The 24,073-nt window shown below is 41.7% G+C and overlaps 1 protein-coding gene across 3 annotated transcripts in view; it reads right to left on the bottom strand.

Moving 5' to 3' along the window:
- The window catches only part of tmem132e (transmembrane protein 132E), a 372,909-nt gene that overhangs the window by 39,917 nt on the left and 308,919 nt on the right, over positions 1-24,073 (bottom strand). For all 3 annotated transcript variants that reach the window (XM_086226000.1, XM_086225999.1, XM_086226001.1), the window contains exons 4-6: positions 23,868-24,060; positions 14,383-14,526; positions 4,100-4,305 (exon numbers count right to left, since the gene is read on the bottom strand). In XM_086226000.1, the coding sequence (XP_086082126.1) occupies positions 4,100-4,305; positions 14,383-14,526; positions 23,868-24,060 (543 nt within the window). The remainder of the gene's footprint in view (positions 1-4,099; positions 4,306-14,382; positions 14,527-23,867; positions 24,061-24,073) is intronic.

Below are 24,073 nucleotides of genomic sequence, written 5' to 3'. Positions count from 1 at the left end.
TTTATTGTATTTTTATGGCTTTCTTTTATTTGAATATTGCCTAGCAGTTCCATTTGTGTCAATAAGGATGTTGTGGTTTTGCCTCAGTTAGAACACTCATACCTGTTGGTTTCGAGGGCTAAAGCTGTTACCAGCTGTGAATGCTCTTCCTCCCCCTGTAGCAGTGTCATTAAGAGTAAAGGCTGTCTCAGTGTCTGCGTGTCATGTAATATTCCTAGCAAGCTTTTGTAAAACAGATTTTTTTCTTCTTCCCAGGAATCATGAGGTATAAAGAGGGCCCCCCACACAAGAACTAGCCTCTGGGCCTGTGACCATTTTAATCCGCTACTGCTTATTTGAACCCAGGCTACATTACATCCGTCTGCACCCCTGGGTTATATTCTAATTATCTTCTTGAGCAGAGGCCTGCAAATGTAGTATTCATAGACTCTTTCCTCTCTTTGTTTTTTTTTTATTTTACATTTATAGCTTATGGCATTTGGTGAACATCGTTATGACTGAATTTACAAGTAGCGTGTGTATGTATGTACACATGTAAAGGTTGACACGGATGGTTGACATTCTATTTTGTTTTGGAAAGTCCTGTACCGGGAGAAACTAGCAGGGGTTGTTAAAATAATTGTATTTATGTATCTTCTTGAAGCTGTAGTGTCTCCATGTTCTAGTATTGACAATTAAAAGAAAAAAAAAAAACGTGACACTGGAACCTCCTCCCCTGCGCGACGACTTGTTTCACCGTCAGAATTTGATAAATTTGGTCTGATAAAATTTGGAAAGTCCGGAAGAGCCCAGCTGCTTAAATAATTCATCCTCATTCAGGTTCGCAGAGGGCCAACCCAAAGTAGTGTAAGATGTAAGTAACTTATGTAAGCATCCTCCATTGTAGGAACGTGTTTGGTGAGGGCTTGAATACTAGAGATGTTCATTCATACAAAAACTAGAAGTACTGCGGTGCGGTTGTGCATTCATCCTTGAGTCTCAGTGGAGGCTCCTGCCAAATTTGAATACATTCTCTCAAAGGTTCCTGTTCATGATTGCTGGCGTACAGGCGAACAACATGAAAACACCATGGTTCCGGCTGGTGCTGGTGTGGAGGCTTGAATATGACGCAGTGTAGCTTCAACAGGGACCCTAAGAGCAGTCGGTGTTGCCTTGGTATCAGCAAATACGAAAATAAAGTGAACGTCCCCTAACCAGAGGGTTTATTACTTTTCAGTGTAAAAACACACGATATTTAATTTGGATACGATCAAGTTATTGGCTTCAGTCGTGGAACCTGCAGGCAGGAAAAACAATACATGATGTATGACACACACTGGATTGTTTTGTCCACACCACCACGAGATATTTCTGGTGCCTGGTGCTGGAGAAGTACAGAAAACTAAAAACTCAGAAAATCCAAATGTCAGCATACAAGAAAGAAGTGATTCAGCTGCAGTAAAATTAATTTCCCTGGGATGGCTGTGAGGCGAAAGGAACAACCTAAAATACATGCAGCTCTCACGGGGTCGTTGATGACTGTTTTCATGAGGGCACAAGAGAAGTCATGGAAAATGGATTGTAAGAATTGCACTTTTATTAAACAAACTTTAAAACTAAATAGCTTTAAACAATATTTATATTCAGGGAGCATGGTTTATATATGAGAATGACACCATATGGGCCTTCGAGTAAACCCGGGTGTCTGATAAACACCAGCCTTACTCTTCAAAATAATATCTGACAATCTCACAAATGTAAGAAAAGCACATACATGTCCCCTTATTTGCAGGCTTGTGCTTCGATAGGATGGCTCTTCAATGAATGAATGGAGTTAAAATGAGGATTTAAGACACATTTTGAATGTCAAAATAATATACTATCTGTAGCCATTACAGCCCATTGGGGATCTTTGAAAAATGAGGCTATGCAAGATGTTTTCAAAGCACTCCAGGTCATTTGAAATACCTACATTCCTCAAACTACTCCTTAAATATGCCATTTGTATTCAGGTTGGGTAGAAATGGATTTGGTATATGGTGATGTACTCCAGCAGCGATGACAGCAGCCACCCGCGTGAGTCTTAATGCTCCCATTAAACATTTCCTAAATGAAGGGTTGCAGGCCTGTTTGTTACTGCGCCGCGCATGACAAGAATGCAAGAATATTTTAATGAGCCTCGGTTCTTTAACCTGAGATCACATCTTTTATCGGGGTCCCGGCTTTAACAGCCTTAATCCCTCATTGCTACCATTTTCCCCACATGTAAAGGTATTTTTTTTTTTTTTTTTTTTTAGGCTTGTAGTTGCTCTTCCTTTATTGCCTGCTGGGTTAATTTTACTGGCACAGCTCTTATAACACTGACATGGAGGCCATACGATTGTCCTTGACTCTTGACAACGACATGAATATAAATATAGTGGTAATAAGTACAGGGGATTGTTATACTGTATCTTGGAAAGATGTATTCTCAGCAGTCCATGTGCTGAATTGAGTCAAAATGAAGCCACAGAAAAAAATCTATTGAATACAGACATGCTACAATCAAATACTATTAAATACAACTGAATACTAGTGCTACAACATATACTTCTGTGCGGCAGCCTCAATTTACCACCATTATTGGAGTAAAATTCCAAATTACCTGCTTGTTAGGCCAAAACCCTCATTATCTACCCACAGGTACAACCAAGGTTTGTTCGAAGCAGCTCCCTGTGTATTCCCTCAAAGTCTAATAAAGTCAGTGTGCTGAGCTTGTTGTCTAATGATGATTCAGATGACACATACAAGACAAGCCACATCAAATTGAACTTGAGAGCCTCATTTCTTCCAGAGCAACAGAGCCGGAAATTCTAATTGCAGCAAAATAAGCTGCCGCGCACAAAAAACAAACAAAAAAAAAATTGCAAGAAAAAGAGAGAGGAGGCTAGAACGCTTTTAGGTTTCTCATGTTGAAGACGGTAGGAGTCTTTGGATAATGAGTCCTCAGATAAAAATACCACATCTGGAATTGTAAGTCATTCCTGCTCTTTTACCACAGAGAACACACAGTAAAGATGGTTCATTTCCACAAACATGAAAGCAAAAACCTGCGTCAGAGCACTTGGGATCTTTGTTTCTGTGGTTCATGTATAACAGTCACCTGGCAGTCATTTGTCCTATTGATTTGTTGCCAAACACAGTGGTATGTCTGTGACCTGTGCCAGGAAGCACGCCTTCATTTTTAGCACTTCTGGGAACGCTGGGATTTTCACAGGATCATTTACACTGCAAACAAACCAGTTTATCTAAAATTACTTTATTCAAAGCGAATGGAATAATTGCTAAATACTGTCGGAAGAGGAAGTTGATCCTTTGCCGACGCTCTACAAGTGTTTCTCCTTTAAAGTTGCCACATTTCCAAATCCAAGAAAATGACATGATTACCTGACAAAGTTATCATAATCTGTGCTAAAGTGATTACATCTGACCGAGATTTAACAGACAGAAGAGTGGTCACAAACATTTGTGGAAGGGTGGAGCCCAGGCCAAAGACAGGTCCACTGACTTTATGCAGATCTGACTCACTGTTTTGGTTCATTTACATTGTGGCATTTTTGGTGGGAAGTTGAGAGGCTGAAGTTGGTGTCTTCAACCCCAGACTGTTCACTTGTCCTCACAGCTACACCTTTAATGTTTTGTTTTTTTCCAGAGCACGCAAAATATTGTCTAAATTTCTAAGCAATAATGACTAATTTTGATCCACAATCTTCCAAGTGAGAGTCCAAGTACCCCAGAGGCTGCAATGCTGAGTGAGACCTGTGTTTTCAGGTTAACTCAAAGAGGGACTGTTATCTTGCTGTATTTAAAACATTGTTTTTAACCCCACAAACACATAATTCATGTCTCCGTGTTTAACAGTCTCATAAGACGGAGGCGATAGCAGCTGCTGCCTTTGAGAGGCATTCGAGAGGTAAATTCTTCCCTCTTCAAGTAGTGACTAAGCAGTTACCGTGGCAACCTTGAGGCGTAGTTAGCAGCTGATTCAGATCAGCTGATTAGACTGCTTCCTGACAAACAAGACAGAAGTTCCATGAAACTGTAATTTCCCTGTAAGTGTGTATTCACGCGTGAGCCTTACCTTCTGTCAGGCAGGATGGGAACCCTCCATCCTTTAATGAAGCTGAGATTGTTGTCAGAAAGTTCCACCTTCAGGGGGAGTTTGGGCACCCAGACGGTCAACTCCAGGGGTGCACTCAGGTGCTCGTAGCTGAAGATGACCCTGGCGTTCATGGAGCCCCGCGTCTCCTTCCCATTGACGAACACGTAGTCACAGTTCATGGATACCTGGCAGAGATCAGGGTCAGAAGTCAGAGACCATCTATATGGTAATGGTCATGTCGATGACAGAAGATCTAAGTGATATTTGATGATATACGACGCCGTGTGGGTGCAGCTGTCAGTGCCACAATTCATTCCCCGGTGTTTCAAGGTTGATATGCAACAGAGCAAATATACAAGGAACTGGGTGTTTCATTGAGATGTGAAAGTGCAGGGCACATAAACCATCGATACGAGCAGCTCGGCCAAATTAGAAAGAAGAGAGCAGCACCACTAGAGGTAAATCGATGCAGATGGTTTAGGCTTGACCAGGATTTCTAGGTATTTGTCTCAGCTAGTGTCAACCGAAGTCAATTGAGGTGAATAGAATTGATTCTATTCCCATCACCGCAAACAAATCTTCCTAAAAAAAAAAACCCAAAACAACAACCAAAAAAAAAAACAAACCAATGAAAAACCCATCACAGATAACCTAAGAACAACTTTCAATCAAAGAAAAAGTCCCAATGAAAACAACAGCGTCTGTAGATTAGATGCAATAGGAACAACTGAAATGTTCAATGTCATTTTTCAGTGCTGTGCAAAGATGGATACACACACACACCCACACACCCACACACACTGTATATTCCATTGTGTTTTAGGGGGAAAACAACAGCACTGTTGCCGCTGAGGCTCCAGTCAGCAGCTTTGATTTCATCCAAACCTCACAGAAGCCGATTTCTTCAGACTAAACCAAAGACGTAGAGCAAATCAGGCAAAATCAGCTGCTGCTGTCCTTGAATTCATGGCCTTAACTCCCAAAATGTTTTAAGTGTGCCCCCCCCCCCCAATATAACTTGAAATGTCTGTCTTTATAACACAATGCATAACAAATCTGGAAAGAAAACAATTGTTTTTAGGGTAAAAATCTAAAATTCTCAATGATAAGGACATGTAGTGCATGGGGGTGGGGGCTGGGGGCTGGTTGATGATTCAAACCATCAAGGCCTCATGGGTAATTCGCATCATGTCCGGTAAGGTGTGTCGGGGTTTCTTAGAACCAGTCTTGCTCCTGTCCGAGCACTTGCTGTGCAGAAATGCTCAGACTTCAGCTAAAGTGGTAGGGAGTGTATTACTAGACATCTTGCTTGTTTAATGTAAAATGGTATTAAATTTCTCATCTTTAACCACAAGTGCTTCTTAGCTTTGAAACCTTTCTCTTCCTGGGTGGGATATTCAGAGTTTGACAGGCAGACGGTATTTTGTCCCTCCTAAACTTTCCCGCTCCCTCATGAATATAAGCCTCAAATGTCTTGCAATCCTAGAAATACTCTGCCTGATGGCTCAGCGCTGAGAGCCGCTGCTGTAAACAACGCTTACCGGCTGTGGGCTCTAATCTAATTTGCATCTTTTTGCAGTCACATTAAGGCTGTGTTTGTTAAGTGCATGCGGTACAAATCAGGCATGCAAACCACATCCTAACCACACCACCTCTCCCCCCGATTCAACAGATAATGATCTATGAACAATTACCAACACAAAATATGCCAACAAAAGCTTTTAGGCAAACACATAATTCATATATTATGAAGGCTGACTGCTGTGTGACATTTCACATGAACTTTCAATCAGAACACCTACGTGGCGCATTAGTAAGCACATTCACACATCTCACCGTTCACTTCATGTGATGTGATACAATTTGAGATGATTTAGGTGGCAGCAAATGCCATTTTTATCTTTAAACCATTCTTTAGCTTTCCCATCCCGTCAAAAATCTCCAGCTCCATTGGAATTATAATAAATACTTGTCCCCTTCTAACACTAAATTATTAACTGCAATGGATCCGGAGGGCTTTGCTTTTGGGCTCCCATCTAAGATTTATCTAGTGGTGGGAGGTAGCTGGCATTGTAATCAGAGGATCTAATCTCCTGCAAATGGAGGTCGGGCTGGCCAGTCTTCTCAGGGCTGAGGATTCATCATAACCGGGAGGAGGTCCGGGTAATATAATTCCCCCCCTCCATGCAGACAGGCCAAAGCTGGGGGAGGGGGCAGCGGTGGAAGGACTTCTTAGGAAGGCAGTCTTCCCCTCTGCTTCAGTTAGTGCAGTTTTGCAGGGTTTGACCTTATGGGTTTGCACAGTATCTTTGTGTGTTATTGTTTCTCTCTGCTGATGTGTGGTGTTATCTGTGTGAGCCGAGTCACGGAGGGAAGAAAAAGAATGACCGCAGCCACCTTGATTAATCACAGCAAGTCTTGCTGTGAGAGTCGAGAGCATCTGTTGGACATGTAGTCCCGTCTACCCGAGAGCCAGCCACACACACTCATAAACACATGCATACACATAAACACACGCATACACGTAACACACACATACACGTACACACACACACACACACACACACACACACAAACACACACACACACACACACAGCTCCAGCGGCTATTGCTGCTGATAAACTTGGCCAGCTAATTGCAAGTCAAAAGCTGTTAGCAACTCTGGGTATCAGTGGCCCTGTGGGGGCTTGCTGAGGAGGGCTTTCACACACTGTGCCGCCACATGCTGTTGCACTACTGCTAATGTGCTGTGGCATCTTCCATGGTGCCAGCAGATTGCCTGGGTGGAGACAGATCATCAGGACAAGTGCTAGCACTGCCTGATGTTGGTCCTGTACTGGTCCTACAATGCAGGATGAAAAACCGGTTGGGTTAATAAAAGTGAAGACACCTAAGGGCCTTTCACACATTTATTCCATAACATTAACTGAATTAATATCCTAGACGGTTCCAGAGAGGGAAGCAGCTTCTGTCCTTCAAATGAGCAATGCTTTATTGACATTTTATAATGACATTCACAGACCACACACTGCTAAGTTCTCAGCTGTAGCTTTATTCTATCATCAGCAGTCAAACAGCTAAAAAAGATTTAGTGCCATTACATCACCAGCTCATTATTTACACGTGACCCTTAACGGCCTAGTTCAGCAATTTAGTATTACACTAGCACAAAGTTGATGGACTTGGGAGAGACAAATTAAAGAGCAAATGCACAAAGCAGCAGAGGACGACGTGTCCTGACTTCAGCACATTAGGAGACATGTGTAAGGACCCAAATACCCGATCCCACACCTCCCTTACAGGAGAATATTACACCTCCCTCACATCTTGAAAGCTCCATACCACTGCTTTGTAAGAGAGCCTTTCAATTCAAAAAAGAGGACCACGGACATCAAAAACTGTTTTCTCAAATACTCAGCTGATGTTTTAATTTCTAATTCACAATTCCATGAAAGGAATCACGTGTAGTTCCTGAACAAGCCAGTGCCAGTCTATCTGTACTACCACTTTGTTGAGGCAACACAGGGCAACACAGCTGTCGTAGGGCCCTCCTCCCGACAGGGAAATTAAGTTTTGCCGGTTTCCATCGCTAACAAAATCAACGCATTCCATCAGTCACAACACAAGACTTGACCATAGCTGAGTGTTGAAATCCAATCACCTGTCCTGCTAAGGAAGTTATCATTTCCTTGTTTCCGTAGCAGGAAGGTTCCAACGTCTGAAGTGGGTGAAACCCTGAACATGTCTAACTTGGAGTATTCGACTTTCAACTCATTGTCTTGAGCTGCGAGACTCTGCTGCGAGGTTTGACGTCACTCGACGCGGTGAAAGAAGAGAAATTTACTCACTCAAAGCCTCAATAATTCACTTAATTAAAGGTGAAGTGCAGGTGATTCTGTGTCACAATTTCATTTGTGGCACGAAATACTGACCTTCTGTTTCCCACTGTTTTCCCATTTCCCATCCCAGGTGCACGCTGCCCTCTATAGGGTGGTGAAGGAATGAGAACTAAAAGTTTGGGTAAATGCCTGAAGTTAGATCTGCGGTTCACAGGAATTTAAGACACTTAAAGATTTTGTTTTAAGGCAAAAAAATATACCAGTAAATATATTAAAAAGCGCAATTATTCCTTTTCAAAGTGTCTCTTCATCAAGTGAATGAGATCACAATTAAAATGATCATAACATTATTTAATAAACTTCCGTTTGCTGCTGAGTTTTTCGGTAATAATCCTAAAATTCCAATGTAAAACTCCCACTGAATTTTGGTCGAGGAAGTTCTGCATTGGCTTCCACAGAATATGCAGTAGCTGCAGTGCTCTATAGCTTTAGAAGCACTAGCACATTTAGATCTCCTGCAAATTGTACTTTTAGTAAATTAGAGTAAGCGTTTAATGAACACAAGATAGATGATGTGAGGAAGAATGTGTGAGCTCAATCTACTGGCACGTTTCGTCTGGTTGAAGGTTATTTACTGTACAGGATGTTTGATTTGAGATGCTCTGACAGCACAGCCCATATTTTGAAATTTATAGTATACGTAGGGCATTAGACAGGAGAAGGTCAAGAGAGAAAGGGGATGGCACAAAACATACTGACTGGAACTTCAGTTGCCACGGTTACAAGGTATGCGCTGCAGATGAACAAACCACCTGGTCACCCGCATCACAAAAAAGGTCTTTAAAAAAAGGGGGGGAAAAAGGACGAAAATAAGCAGAACCAGATGCAGACAAATTATTCATAATATTTCATGGGATGCAATTATAAAGGCGGGCTTGAATGAGCATGCACCTGGGCTGATTACCGGTAAAAATATTACACAACCGCGTCTTTTGCAGGTGATGCTGTTAGCCAGTATCACTGAGACGAGTATGTGACACTCCGCATTTCAGTGTCAAAGAAACACACAACAAAGAACAGGCTTTTTTTTTAATGCAGGAGGAAAAGTAGTCATCTTGAAGTTATTAAAATATTCCTTCTGTACAGTGTGTGTTTCCGAAGAGAATCTACAATAACGTGAGCTTGTATTTTCATATTTCACTAATTACTTGCGTTCTGCCAAATGGAGTCTCCATTTAGGAATACCATTAAACGAACAGGGACTGAAAGCTGACATATGGCTGGCATCGCTGGGACTGTGTCGCTGCTAAGAAGCTTTTCCTCATTTGATGGATGCGTGTTGGCTTCAAGAGCAGTGTAACCAATGAGTTCATTTAGCTCTGTTAGCTAAATGAACCAGGCCCTCATTAGCCTGTTGTTGGTTGGATTAATGATGTTGAGTGTGAAAATGATCTCTTCTTCTAGAAAGCTGAGACTTTGAAGCCTTTTTGGAAACAGTTTGGATCCTATTTATCTCTTCATTTCATGTTGCAAATGAAATAAACACCTCGGCAGGAAGGATACTTGAGTCTTACACAAGTTCAGGATTGTTTAACACCTCATTTTAAAACCTTGACATTAATCTGCTGCTTTAATAGCCTCCACTGATCTGCTCTGAAACATGTTTTTTGGAATCAACTGCAGGGGTTTGCTCCCAGACAATCACAAAAGCATTAGTGACGCCGGCCACAGATGTCGAGTGATAAAGAACACATTCTGGCTAATCCGAATCTCCATCAGGAGATATCTGCATATGAATGTAGAATCAGTTTGCAAGGGACGGGAGCCTGAGATTGCTCAGACTGCCAGCCCCAAACGGTCTTCTGTTGTATCAGGATAGATTTTAGACAGTCCTAACAGCCAAAAACATATGAAATATTCATTTTGAGAATGTGATCCAAACCTCTTTTGGAGGTAGTGTGAAATCTGATTCAAAGGAAATTTCTACAGATGCGTCCCATTCTGGACTCTCTGGATACTCAGGTGGGATTTCAAAGCGTCTTTTGTGTCACTTGCAATCTGTCTGTCCTCAGATACAGGCCGCCTGTGTCTCGTAGATAGGTTGGCGATATCTGGACACAACAAATCTGATCACAGGAAAAGGTCAGATTTGAGATTAATCGGACTTGAGAGCCAAATCTGATTTGCTTTCGGTCTGAATGAGACATTTGTGACCGGAGGCAAGACAAGAGGGTTGAGTCCTTTTATTGACCAAATATATTTAAGTGGGTTTTAGTTCCATGCAGGTTCCACGTGTAGGGAAAAGGACGCAGATGCAACCCATCTTTTATCATCTGACTTGATAGTTTCTCTGTATTTTTACTTAAAATGGTGAAATGATCCAGTCCCAGGTGTCTCGCCTTTGACTCTATCCTTGGGTCTCATGTTGCTATATAACCAGGAGGAGGAAGAGGAAACCTTGGCCCAAACAGCCCCCGGCTGAGACTCCAGGGGCTGTCCACAACAGATATGACTGAACCGATGAATAGTCCACACTGAAGTGGGCTTAAGTATTTCTTCATGGATCTGCGTTTGTGTATGGAAGCATTGTCACATCATGCTGAAACCACCACAAAACTCTTCTGTCCAAAATATGATTTCATGTTGCATTAAATCACATATTCCTATTTTTTTTTAAAACTTGTTTGGCCTTCAAAAAAACAAACGATCTAAAGACGCACAACCCTACAGGTACAATAACACTCTTTCAGAGTAAAGGAAGGCTGGTAGTGAGATAACGGTGGATAAGCTGTGGATGGATTTGTGATGAAACAATAGAAGAGGCTGAGGAACAATCATTTCAGTTTGGATCAGATCCAGAAATGGATCTGATGATGTCACAGCGCCTTGGCAGAGGAATGCTCTCTCTGAGCGCCCAGGAGTTTGATGCTATAATCACCGCTGCGGGCCACACTGTACCGTGCTGTCGTTCGTTACACTACAGTTCTCAAAAGTGCATAATCAAATGTAGCTAAATCTCCTGTGTGGCTGGAGCGGTTTGAGCTCAGCAAATCAAGCAGATGTTTTACAAAAGTTTCCCCTCTTTTACTTTCATAATCCTTCGCTGCAGCTCGGGAAGGAGACGCTGGGCAGTAGTACTGCACTGCTTGTGTGACGTGAGGATTAGGACTCAATAAAGTCACCAGCCCAACTGCAAGGATGGCTAACCTTGTTGGACAATTCTATCCATGCTAATGCTGGTGCAACACAACCCCAGATGTCACAGAAATGATAGGATTATTAAAAAAAAAATACAGGTTATAGCAGTTGTTTTTGATTGTGTACAGTTTGATTTAATCTTTCTCTATAGGTTACATGTATGTGTAGGTTCTGAATTGCAAATAAGAATATGTGTCACGTTTGAAATCAATAACACCAGATATGAAATCTCATTTGACTGCAGTTTGGCTTTAATTAAAAAAAACAACAACAACAACAAAGAATCCATCTTGGTGTGAAACTACAGTCGACTTCAACAAATGAAATGAGAACACCCAGAAAACTAAGACAACTCCAGCCCGAGCTGCAGGGATGTTCAACCGGCGGGAGTACTACCCTCACTCCGATTAGCGCCTCCTCTTGTCTTGTAGATGCTAAATTTGGAGTTGGGCCAAAGGTGAACGCGTCACTCCAATGTGGAAGTGAGGCGGGGAGGAAGGAGTCTTCGCCTCAGCCAGGTACAGTACGTGTGCTTGATGACCACAGGGACGAGATGCGATGTGCTGACACAAAGCCTTACCTCCACCCTCAGATGGGTTCTATGAGTCACAACGCCAGGGGAGAGGATCATGAGGAAATGGCTTGTGAGTCGTTGCACAACCCCCCACCCCCCCCTCCGACAAATCCAGCACACGCACGCCTTCCTCTCTCCTTACCCACCTGGTATAACCAGGGTACCTTGATAATTATTTCTGCACAGGCACACATAAAGTGTAGCTACAACAGAAAGGGGTTATCTGCTATAGACTCTTGACAGCTTGTTTTTTTTTTCCAAAGCAAAGAATAAAATAAACATTCCAGCAAAGAAAAATGGTAGATACTTTAGTAGATTTCCTATCATTTGGAAAAAATAAAAATAAAACAGCCTGCTGGTTGGTAAATATCCAACTGACACAAATGCTGGGCTAAAAAAAACAAAAAACAAAACTTAACACAGGGAGGAAATCTTGAGAAGAATCTTAATTTAAATGCTGTTGTTGTCTCACCGACGATGTGTCACGCTATTGAATTCTTTATGCCGTTTTTGCGACTCCCATCTCAAAGAATGTGATAATAGATGAGAATAACTTTTGGCATGAGAATGATGTGCGACAACAACAAAGTAACCCAGACATAAATGAGCGCTTGTCAGGCTCATTGTGAATATTTTATTTCAGTTTTCTGGGGGACACTTTATTGAACTGTCATGACTGGTGTATTTCCTGGGCCTGAAGGGTTCCTTTTAAATTAGCCCAGACTGTTCAATGGCAGGGGCGCTGAAGCAAGCCCACTCAATATCGCATTGCTCAGCCTCTTGTCTTTAATGGATAATGAAAAATGATAAATGATGTTCCGACACCAGCCGTCCTGATGAAACACCTATTCTTTTTTTTTTATTGATGGCACGATGCAATACAGCACCACTGGGGGCCCTCTGAAGACGCACAGGAAAACCACTGATCTCCTTCCGATCTCCTTCACGTCTATCTACTCACCGCAAATTTTTTTATGTAAGAGAACAGCCAAGATGGGTGTTAGTCAAATATATCAGAATGAAAATATACAGTGCAGACACTCGTCTTCAAAGACGAACCACTTCTCTACTGGTCGCGTTTCATGGTAGTCTGTAAAATCTGCTATCAAACCTGCTGCACCTGACCTTCAGGAGCTGGTAAACCAATGGAGGGATTTCACAGCCTGGTTTAATACGGGTATTTATAAAGTTCAATGAACAAAGGGCTTTTCACAGTGAAATGAATTCTACACATTTTCAAATAGAGGAAATGAATGTTAATGTATTGGGAGAGGATTTACAAGCTTGAAGTGTCAATTGTTGCCGTGGTTCCGGCCTCCCTCCCTCCCTCTCGGCGCCGGTTCCCACTGCGCAACGACACATGATGTTTTCCAGCGTAAACTTTAAATGACTTGGAGAGGTGTGATGATGCTGTACGGCTGGATTCTCTTTATAAATTGTTTACTAGAGTGCAGTATTGCGCAATTCTGCTACTGCTGTGTTACGAGCCAAGGCAGTTTTACAAGTAGACTGAGCAAGAGAGACGCCACCCAGAGGTTGACTGTGAAACCTCAAGCTTTGGGCCATCGCCATCTTTAACCAGACGTCAGGGCTGGAGACGAATGAGGCAGCTCTGACTGAGACCCAGACTGCTCACGACTTGTCTATCCAACGGTGGCCACGCACTTACGCGTCCACTGATTAATCATGTATTTGATTAAAAATGGGACCACATGTTACAATATGGTGTACTGAAGGCGACAGGACACCAGGGACTGAAACCATCAACCTCTTAGGAAGAACTTAGACAGGCATTAGACTTTGGTGCAATTTGGACTTCAATTTGCAACTTGACCTGATTTCCAAGAGTTTTTCCACGAGAAAATTATGAGCTCACTGGAGGACTTTATTAAATCTTTACTGTTTTAATGTTTGTATTTGGAAACTTTTGAGTGGATTGTTGTCATGCTTGTTGTATATACTGTAGCATGCATGAGAGGGTCTGGACGAGAGCGACATACATTGTTTACTTCCTCTAAGGTCACATCTCTCCTCACACTCTCACATTTAATATGATAAGCTGGGCTAAACAGCACTGCGGCACTCCACTGTACCGCCCGTGCGATAACACAATCTGCCTATAGAGCACCGTAATTGACTGGAGAAAATAATAATCGCGTTATCACAGTCTCTGATGTGCTCTGCAAGTTGTTGCGATCCCTCTTTAAATTATTTAATCAACAGACGAGGCTTGATATTGTAGTTTGGATTCACTGAGCCTCTGCAGTGATTGTTCTGTATCCTGTGACATTGGTTTTATATCTGCAGCCATCAAGAGAACAACAAGAGGGCACAGGCTTTGCAGTACAGTACATCAGGTGAGCAGTGGACAAGCATATAATGGAGCTTTTACTGCTCCTTTGCAACAAACCCTACTGATGTATCTGGAGTTTTATGAACTATTGATTTTATTTGAGGCATGAGGTAAGAATCTAATCTAATATAAAGTACATATGGAGCAGAATATGGAGCAAAATAAAGGTTTTATGCTCTCCTGATGTGACTGCGCTGCTGGGTCACTGCAGTATTACTGGAAAAGTAAAGGCATTACATTTTCTAAATTGACCTCTTCTACCAGTTACAGAGAAAGTGGAAATCAGGTTTACTGTACCTTAACAATGTCTTCATTGGAGGACTTGCACTGCACAAAGGCTGAGACATCAGTAACTGCTCCATTCATCTCTATGGAAACCATTTTGACAGGAATAGCCACAGTGCGTCCGGTTAGAATGGCTGTGTTGATAATCTCTGTGTCCTACGGAAAGAAAAAAAAAGTGATATTCGTGACACATTGGAAGGTGGAGAGAAACTTTCCTCGATATTTCATCAGCTGTGCTGATGTCCAGATCCAAGCCCATTAACATCGGGGCTCCTGCGCATCCCAGGTGATACTTTTCCAACCATTTTACTCAGACATCTTTCGTTGGATTTCATCAACTAACATTTTCAACTCAAAATCTGTTTTTTCCAGTGAGCAACAGGGAGTAAATAAAATGAGTATGAAAAAGGAGAAAATTCAAAGAAAGGTAAAAATGTTAATCATTCTAGGAAACACATTTTTCACATCATTCTGCTAAATGCACCAATGTGACACATCTAGTACTTTGTATATTTTCAGGATGATCACATAAGTGGAAATCTGCCTTGGATGGGGAGAGATTAGTTTGGTCACAGCGGGAGTTTTACCAGAGATGGATGCCTCCATTCAAAGATATTTCCCTCTAACAACTCCAGAATATACAACAGTAAGTGTTGCTGTCACCATGCCATGAAAGAGCAGACTTCTATAAGTGGGATTCAATGTCAAAAAGTACGACCCAAATACGCCTAAAATGTTTTGCTCATTATTTCTTCCATCTAAAAAATTCAGTTTCAACGGCATGTGGGTTAGTGCTTGACGCAAACTCAATTAGTCTTGAAGAGCTTCTTTTTCTCAGAAATGTATGTAATTTTCATTTGAATTATGTTATTGTTCATTTAGCATTGATGCCATTTTACAAAATTTGGAATGGAGAGAAATACACACAGAGAGAATTATGACATGCAGGTAATTCCTAAATTATTCATCTTTAAAAACGTACTGTCTGTACTGTTTCTTCTTCAGCACTGAAGAGGACTGTACAGCTCATACCTTCCCCAAAGCTGATGTAAAGTTTTTGGAAATGTTCAATGGATCCATTACAAATTTAAACACATCTTTCATTGGTCCTGACTGCAAATCTCCATAAAAATCACAGAGAATCAGTTTTTGCATAATCCTGCTGATGGTTGTGCACTGGTACAATTTCGCTCTAATCTTTAAATGAGCAATACATTTTTTTTTCTGTCTTTACACTTTTTAGCAAGTAATAAGGAACAAAAAGCTGAAGTGAGCATTCCCCAAATCTGAAATGGTTCTTCCTCAATTTATGCACCACTTCTCCACAAAGTTTGCAGACAGCAATTTGTGTAATCTCCCTGAAAGTCGAGCACCTTCACCGGTGGAAGAGTGAAAAAAAAAAAAAATCCAGTTCTGTCACAACCTGCTTGGTCGAAAAAAAGAAAACTTTTGTAACTGCCATGGCGAAGTGTTTTTTTTGCAGTGTAGCACAGTAGTGATACTGATAACTGGAGTCAGACGAGAAATTGGTGTCCCTCCTCGGTGAGGATAATTAACAACCAGCACTGCATCAATATTGACTAAACTCAGACTGAGCAGGCGTGTGTTAGACCAGGAGTGTGTTAGACCAGGAGTGTGTTAGACTGTGACTGTGATGATTATGCATGTGTTAGACCAGGCTTGAGTTACGCCGTGAGTCTAACTCATGGTCTAACACACTCATAGTTAAACACACTTGTGATCTAACACACTCATAGTTAAACACACTTGTGATCTAACACACTCATAGTCTAACACACTCATGATCTAACACACTCATGGTCTAACATAGTCCTGGTGTAACACACTCATGGTCTAACATACTCATGGTCTAACACACTCCTGGTCTAACACACTCATGATCTAACACACCCATGATCTAACACACTCATGGTCTAACACTCTCCTGGACTGACACACTCCTGGTCTAACACACCCTTAGTCAATTGGAGTGAGTTAGACCAGGAGTGTGTTAGATCATGAGTGTAATAGACTATGAGTGTGTTAGACCAGGAGTGTGTTAGACCATGAGTGTGTTAGACTATGAGTGTGTTAGACCAGGAGTGTGTTAGACCATGAGTGTGTTAGACTATGAGTGTGTTAGACCAGGAGTGTGTTAGACCATGAGTGTGTTAGACTATGAGTGTGTTAGACCAGGAGTGTGTTAGACCATGAGTGTGTTAGACTATGAGTGTGTTAGACCAGGAGTGTGTTAGACCATGAGTGTGTTAGACTATGAGTGTGTTAGACCAGGAGTGTGTTAGACCATGAGTGTGTTAGACTATGAGTGTGTTAGACCAGGAGTGTGTTAGACCATGAGTGTGTTAGACTATGAGTGTGTTAGACCAGGAATGTGTTAGATCATAAGTGTGTTAGATCATGAATGTGTTAGACCAGGAGTGTGTTAGATCACGAGTGTGTTAGACTATGAGTGTGTTAGATCATGACTGTGTTAGATCATGAATGTGTTTAACTATGAGTGTGTTAGACCAGGAGTGTGTTAGATCATGACTGGTACACAACATGCACCCTGACTGTTTATAAATTGTCAACACCAGAACATCAAATGGGATCAAACCGTGGGATTAATACAACAAATTGAAGATAATGTTAAAAATAGAACTTGAATTCTTGACACGAGCAAGGCCAACATTGTCACCCGATGCATTGGAATGCAAACAGCCAATTAAAATACACACCAAGCCTTCAGTTAAAGTTGGAATCCATTCATTATTTCTCCCACAGACCATGTAAAGCTGCAACAGGGTAACAAGTTTTCTCATTTGTGGTGCACGAGAGGCCCAGGAGACCATGTAAATTTCCTTAAATCAAAAAGAGTTTATTCAAATTCCTGCCTGGCACTCATTTTAAAATCTTAATAAGGGAGTAAGGCAAAAAGTAGAGTTTCTTCCCCCCTTAGTTTTCCACGGGTTCCCTCTCAGCTGCAAGGTGCAGGATTGTTTATTCATAGAGGAAATATTATACAGTGACTCAGTACTGAGCGCTGTCAAGGCACGTACTCCTGGAGCCTTAAGCAAATAACAAAGCAGTCAATGCTGACGTGTCCTGAAGCGTGACACTGAATTCTACCTTTAATACACTGAGGTGCAAAGAGATAGAGAGGATCTTAAAGATGAAACTTGGAACTTTTAAATAGAGAACCTCCCTGACACCAGAGATTTAAATGGAACAAAGCTCATCAAGCCAGTGTATGTGAGGTAAAATCAACACAATCAGTAAGAGATAAAGAAATTACCAGTTGAGTCATTTACCGCGACAGAAACGCTTGTTTCTTATTTCTTACATTTAGACCTGAGCGGATAAGTGTCTCAACAATCTTAATTGGAAGACATCATCTCTTAACTCCCCTTGTGTTCTTGCATCTGGAAACTATACTGCACTCCACCAGACACTTTACTGTCGAATGTGTGCTGCCTCTGAAAGCACTCATTACCTGAAATCAGTTTGGAACAAAACGTACTGCACTTTGCTTTCATTTGGCCTAATTACTATGATCCGTGTGAAGCAGTGAGCAGTTATTAGAAGCTCTAAAATGTTTTAATTCTAGCATCATACTAAGTAAAACTGCCACAGATGAAGATGAACTTACACTGTTTTAATTGGGTATATCGTTCAAACTGCAGGAGTAACAGCAGTTTCAGTGGGGGTTGCTGAAGCGCATGAATCAGGCCCTCGCCACCTTCAATGATTGTTTTTTTTTTTCTTGTTTCTGCTTTTTCTGTCCATCAACTAAATTAGGCAAAAACCATTGGGTCTCTTCTTAATATTGTAGGGGTCTAGCAATCCAGCCTGGTCTCATCAAAATGGATATAAGTGGGTTTTTTTTGTTTGTTTGTTTGTTTGTTTTGCGTTTTGTTCATTTCACACTTTTGAATCTCCATTATCTTCTATTTTACCCTGCATTTCAATGTAGTCAGAAATCTGACAGAGTAAAGAAACCTGTCGTCCTGGTTTTCCCATATTTCTGGCAACTTCATGAGAATTGGACGTTTCCCGCATGGTTCTGTGTAACAAACTATGTGGTGCGTCAGGGGTTTTGTTTGACAAAGGTTTCGCACCACATAATTGTATTTAAGGACGACAGTCACTTCCTTGCTGTAATGTGAATAATGTTGGAGCTTTGCTGCTTTGACAAGCCCTTGGCGTGTGAGATTTCTACACTCTGCTCGACTACATGCTTTTAAATAATGTAAAAAATACATTTCACCAAATGTGTAACTCTACAAACGCACGTGTGAAAATGTGATGCGTGACTTCAAGCTTGTGAAACACAAAACACCATTTCTTATTTAACATGTGGAAGCTACAGTGGCACAGAGCAGCTAATGGGAATCCGGCATTACGGCTCGCCTTTGCTCCACGCTAAGACTCCCCGTCCCACTGGCTTCCTTCTGCTGATCCATTCTCTCAAAGTAATCAGACACTCCTGTGGAAGAAGCTTGGTGTTAACAGTGGCCCGAATAAGCCCCAGGGTTGATTTAACCTCAGCATCCTGGAATTGTTTCTGCTTTCACATTGTAAATTCTCCAGCAACTCCACCCTTCTCTTTCTCCTCCTGCCCCTCATCTGCAGTGGGTCAAGCGTATAGTTGGCACACAATCTGTGATCGCTCAACCATAAAAAAACCCTCTTCTTCATTCAGTTGCTTTCCTCTTCCTTCCTTCCTTCTCACCCCCTCTCTTCTCACGTTCCTTCCCAGGAGTAGGGAGTCCACCCCAGACCTTCCTCCTCTCACTTTCTTTGTTACACAAAATGCATCTTACTTGTATTTGGGAAACAGATCCACCTCCCAGCTCTCTATGTCAGCACTTTCTGAAAGTGCTGATGTGTTTTACAAGCTGTCAGTGGGTGTATGGCACCAGCTGAGAAGTGCTGGTTGGTTTGCATCTGCTGCTGAGCTTAAAATGACAGTTATTCAACGGCAAAAGGAGAGTGGGGGTGTCCCACTTCAGTCCTTGGTGCTCTGTTTATCCTTGATTGTTTTCCCTTTGCCATGCTAACCTGGCTCATTTGTATTTTAACAGCTTAATATTTCCTTGACAGATGTGCTCACAGAAAGCTCCTGAGACACTGGCAATGTTCTCAGTGCTAATTAGTTTATTCTGAAGCCTGACATTAAAGGTCCCTTAATGTGAAAATGGGCTCTGTCTCTTACAAACACGGGGGTACGTTAATATAAATATGAACTTCCTCAACGCTGCCATTTCTCGATGGTTTTCTGACAACAAGATCCCACACAAACCAGAAACTTCTTGACTTCATCAAAACGAGGCGTCTAAATCACACGTTTCACGACAATGCCCTCCGACATTCCTTCATTTAGATGATACGACGATGATTCATATCTCCACAAGTGCTGTGTGATTTGACACCGGTGTGCTACAAACAGGTAAAATATTAACACACAAGCCAGGCTTTAATTGGCGGCCTGCAAAAATCCTACACCTCATGTCGCCGCCTACATGTCAAGTGTGGAAACAAAACCAAAAAAAAAAGTCTCAAAGGTGCATAGCTGTTTATTTGCCAGGTTTATTTGGCATTTGGTTTCTGCACCAGTGAGATTAAAAAATAAGTTTTCATATCTCCAGTCAAAAACTGCCTTCCAGTTGAACTGCTGTACAACTGGAACCCCCCTGAGGTCGGACGTTCTACTTGGAAACACGATGAACCCTGAGAAATTTTTCACATTCAATCAGTCGGGCACACAGCGCTGTTCGTATTTTATCTGGAGACGTGTTACGATGACGTGTTAACAGAATGTTGTTATGCTATTGCTAACAGACTCGGAGCGATTCAGATTCCCAGAGCGGTTCACGCAAGGCTATGCTGATTAATGTAGATGGTGTTGATTTGACATTTAAGTGTAAAGTGACTCACGGCATTTCACCATCAGAAAAATTACTTTGTTTAAAGTTCAGTCGGAGTTGAAGTGCCAGTCAGATTGATTTAATACGAATTCTATTTGTGCTCTCTCAAATGTCATTTCTTAGCTTTGTTGTCAGACTCGTCGTTGACAGCCAAAGTTCCTGTCGTTAACAATCAGTGACGGGTTTGACTTGACTAACTCACATGGTCCAAAAATGTTGAATTTTTTAAGTTCCACATTAAATAGTAAAACAATCATTGATATAACCTGTTTATGGGGGCCAACTGACGGTGCGTGTGTTTGTGAAAAAGACAAAAAGTGGGGGAGGAAAACCAGAACTTTTCAAATTGAATCATTGTGTGTTTGCTTCCAGCCTGTAGTAAACCCCGTGTGGCTGAGGGAGGACAAATCAAAGAAAGCCACTAACAGACACAAACAGCACAGGTGTATAATTAGTCAAATTGGACCTTTAAAACATCAGTGTGTAATTTTGCTCTTGTTAAGGGAAGAGATGAGCACTGACTGCAGGCAAGGTCAGATCCAGACCAGAGGCTTCACTCTCATGGCCACCTCAGTAATTGATAACCTTCCTCTATTTAATAACCTATTAAGGACATTACATTATTCACACACGCTAAAAATGGCTTCGGGGTCGTCTCAAGCAGAAAAATCAAGAGGTTAAACATGATTGAATGCGATGGGACAACAAGGGAAAATTAAGAAATACAGCACTGTCCAACTTTCATATCATTAGCGGAAGAACATTCTTGTATTTCTGAGGAGAACATTTCCAGAATGAATTCTCAGTGGTGGTTTAATAAACTCCAGAGGATCACAAGCAACCAATATTGAATGAAAAAAATCAATTCTCCATCTACTTCTGTCGGCAAGATGTAACTCAGTATCATGTGGATTGTAGTGATTGCCTTCCATTTACAGTATACTCTTGTATATTAACAAAAGGACTTAAATGTCTTAAGTGGCAGCAAATCCAGGAGAATTTTAAGAAAATTCTGAATGGACGGAGGCTTGCAGGGATTCATCTGCATCCAGTTTCCTTTCCACTTGAAAGACATGTACTTTCCTTGCTGCTATTACATGTCTGAACGTACAGTTGCTGGTTGGCCATGAGTTGCTACAAAAAAATATTCTCCTCACATTCAAATCAATGTACTGAAGACCCAGATAATTATAACATCCCAACATTCCACGTACGTTGAGGTTTAGGGCAATCATCACCTGTGTAAGGATTCTACTGTGGTACATTTTGAGTGTTTTTCAGGTTTAGATCAAAAGAAATGACTCATTTTACACGGTGATCTATTATTTCATCAGATGCAAATGCAGAACAATGACAGTATTAAGTTCCCTTTAACATGTATGTCTGCTTCTAGTAGAAGTCGCATGATCGCAGCTTACAAAAAGCCAGAAACAAGAAACAGCGCTGATTCTTTCACAGAGGCCAAATTTTGGAATTACAACTATGGTGTCAGTGTGAGGTCATGTGATGCACACTGGCCCAGAGACTGTGAAAAAAAGTCGCTGCTAAATGGCGAGTACTTTTTCCCCCAAACTCCCACAAATGACTTGTGATGTCCTAATTTGATCAGTTTGGTCCGATCCTATTTTGAAAATCTCAGGCCGCGCCCAGATTAAATCATTCCCCTGTCAAATTAGCAGGAAGGCTCCAGAGCGCTTGACCTACGGCAGCTAAACGTGAAAGTCTTGACCCGAGCACCTCTGAGCTGCTTTCATTGGACTAAATGAAGACTTGCAGCAGACAGAGTTATGACCCAGCCACGAGGAAAGTGAGGTTAAAGCTACATGGGATCACCGCTAGTTCCTGTCACACGGGCGGAAATCCTACTTTGCAGGCAGCTAAACACATCTGGGTACAGAATGCATGCTAATCCCACAGGTCAAGGGGTCTGGAGGTATGAAGTGAACCTTATGTTACAACAGATGTGCTGTACACAAAGTCATAACTGCAGCTCAAGAATATTTAATGGCGCTTAGGTGCAGAGCAGTTGTAATTATGCAAATACAAAGCAGCAGCATCCCACCCCTGAAGGTTTTTTTATATATCCTGTGATAAATCCAGATGAATTCAATATTGTTATAGTACTGTTTCTGCACTGTAAACTCCAGAGGATGTGCTGATTTTGACCTTTCGACCTTTGACCCCCCGGACCTTGCTGACTTCAAAATAAGCTTCTGTCATTCGGCAACTGTTTGACATCTGCTAGATACCGACTGGCCACTCAATTAGGTACACCGCCACACTGCACCGCAATCCAATAGAAGAGCTCCGCCATGAATTCTGCTTTTATGAAGCTAGTAAAAGTGTGTCTTTGTTGACACTGTCAGAAGGGTAATAACTCTACTTTATGGTTATCATTTAGGTCATTCCAGGTGGTGGAGATGTTATACTGGAGTGCATTATATTAAAAAGTCTTTCTTATACCCTGCACCTCAAAATGGGGTGGCTAAAATATGAGAAAAGAGACCAGTTTGACTCCATGAGTTAAGTTAATAGCTTTATGACAATGTTGGTCAAAACCAAACATTGTTATCTTTGTAGAGGGAAAATGTTCTACAAAAAGTGTACCTGGTGAGGAGGCCTGGGAGTGTATGTGTGACATTTGTCTGAAGGTACACAAATACCCTCAACAGAGGGCCGTTAAAGCTCCACAGAAACGAGTATTTTGGAGGTCCAATACCGGCAGGATGCTGTCAAAGCTGCGCACAAGTGAAAATGCTCACAACGTCTTCAGACACGTGCATCAAGTATGCCAGAAAACGATGCAAGAGAGAGTCCTTAAGCCTGGAAATAAGATAGCATTGAATGTCCGATTCCCTGTGAATGGGTGATCAGTTAAACCACTGAAATAAAGTCTGTGGTTCGCACATTTTGTCATGATTTGTTTCAAAGAAATAAAAGAGGCCAATAAACACAGTACCTCACCACTGAGAGACTACAGAGGCGATTGAAGACATTAAACATCAACCTGCTGAAAAGAGAAGAATTGCAAAGCTGGATGGCGCGACACCGAGGTAACAAAAATAATTAAAAAATGGTGTTCACTTGTGACGGTGATCTTAGGAGACAAAAACATGTAAGTCATGACTGCTTGCCACTGAAACTATTCTCATCCATGACCCAAAATTAAGTGTAAAACTCCCGATTACTCTTGGACGAGGGAACCAAATGTGACAGAACTTCATTTTCTCTCCCAAGCTTGAGATGTTCCACACCGATGCAACTGTAAATCAACATTTACACTCACTATATACTGATGTCCTGTGATGATAATTAATAATTAATATGGCCACTAGATGGTACCCTTGATTAAACATCAATGCAAGTGCTTCACCATTTGCATTTAGGACCTATTTGATCAATTTTGTATGAGAGTCCTTGAAAAAAAAAAAAGCATGCATATTCACATTTATCAAGCTTAACATAGAATGTAAACACACGCTGTGGAATCTATTGCAAGTTTGTGTTTATAATAATCCATAGCATGGACAGCAGCATCGGCATCAGTCAACTGAAGGTGGATGAACTCACCATGGCCAGAGGGATGATGGCCTGAATGTCCCGCTGCACCACCGTCAGCTCAGTCACCACCTTCTCTGATTCAGGCGGCAGGTTCTGGCCCTTGTAGTCGATATTCCAGTTGATCCTTCTGGTTACTGAGAGACTGGTGAAGTTCTCCATCTCAAAATCCAACTGCATCACCTCCGCATTTCCCAAAACATCCCTGTGAGACCACA

Source organism: Aulostomus chinensis, chromosome 15 (assembly GCF_037954235.1).
Source record: "Aulostomus chinensis isolate RoL2024-O1b breed Wild chromosome 15, RoL_Achi_v1.0, whole genome shotgun sequence".
NCBI classification, from domain to species: Eukaryota; Metazoa; Chordata; class Actinopteri; order Syngnathiformes; family Aulostomidae; genus Aulostomus; species Aulostomus chinensis.
This window is presented reverse-complemented; position numbering and strand designations above follow the sequence as displayed.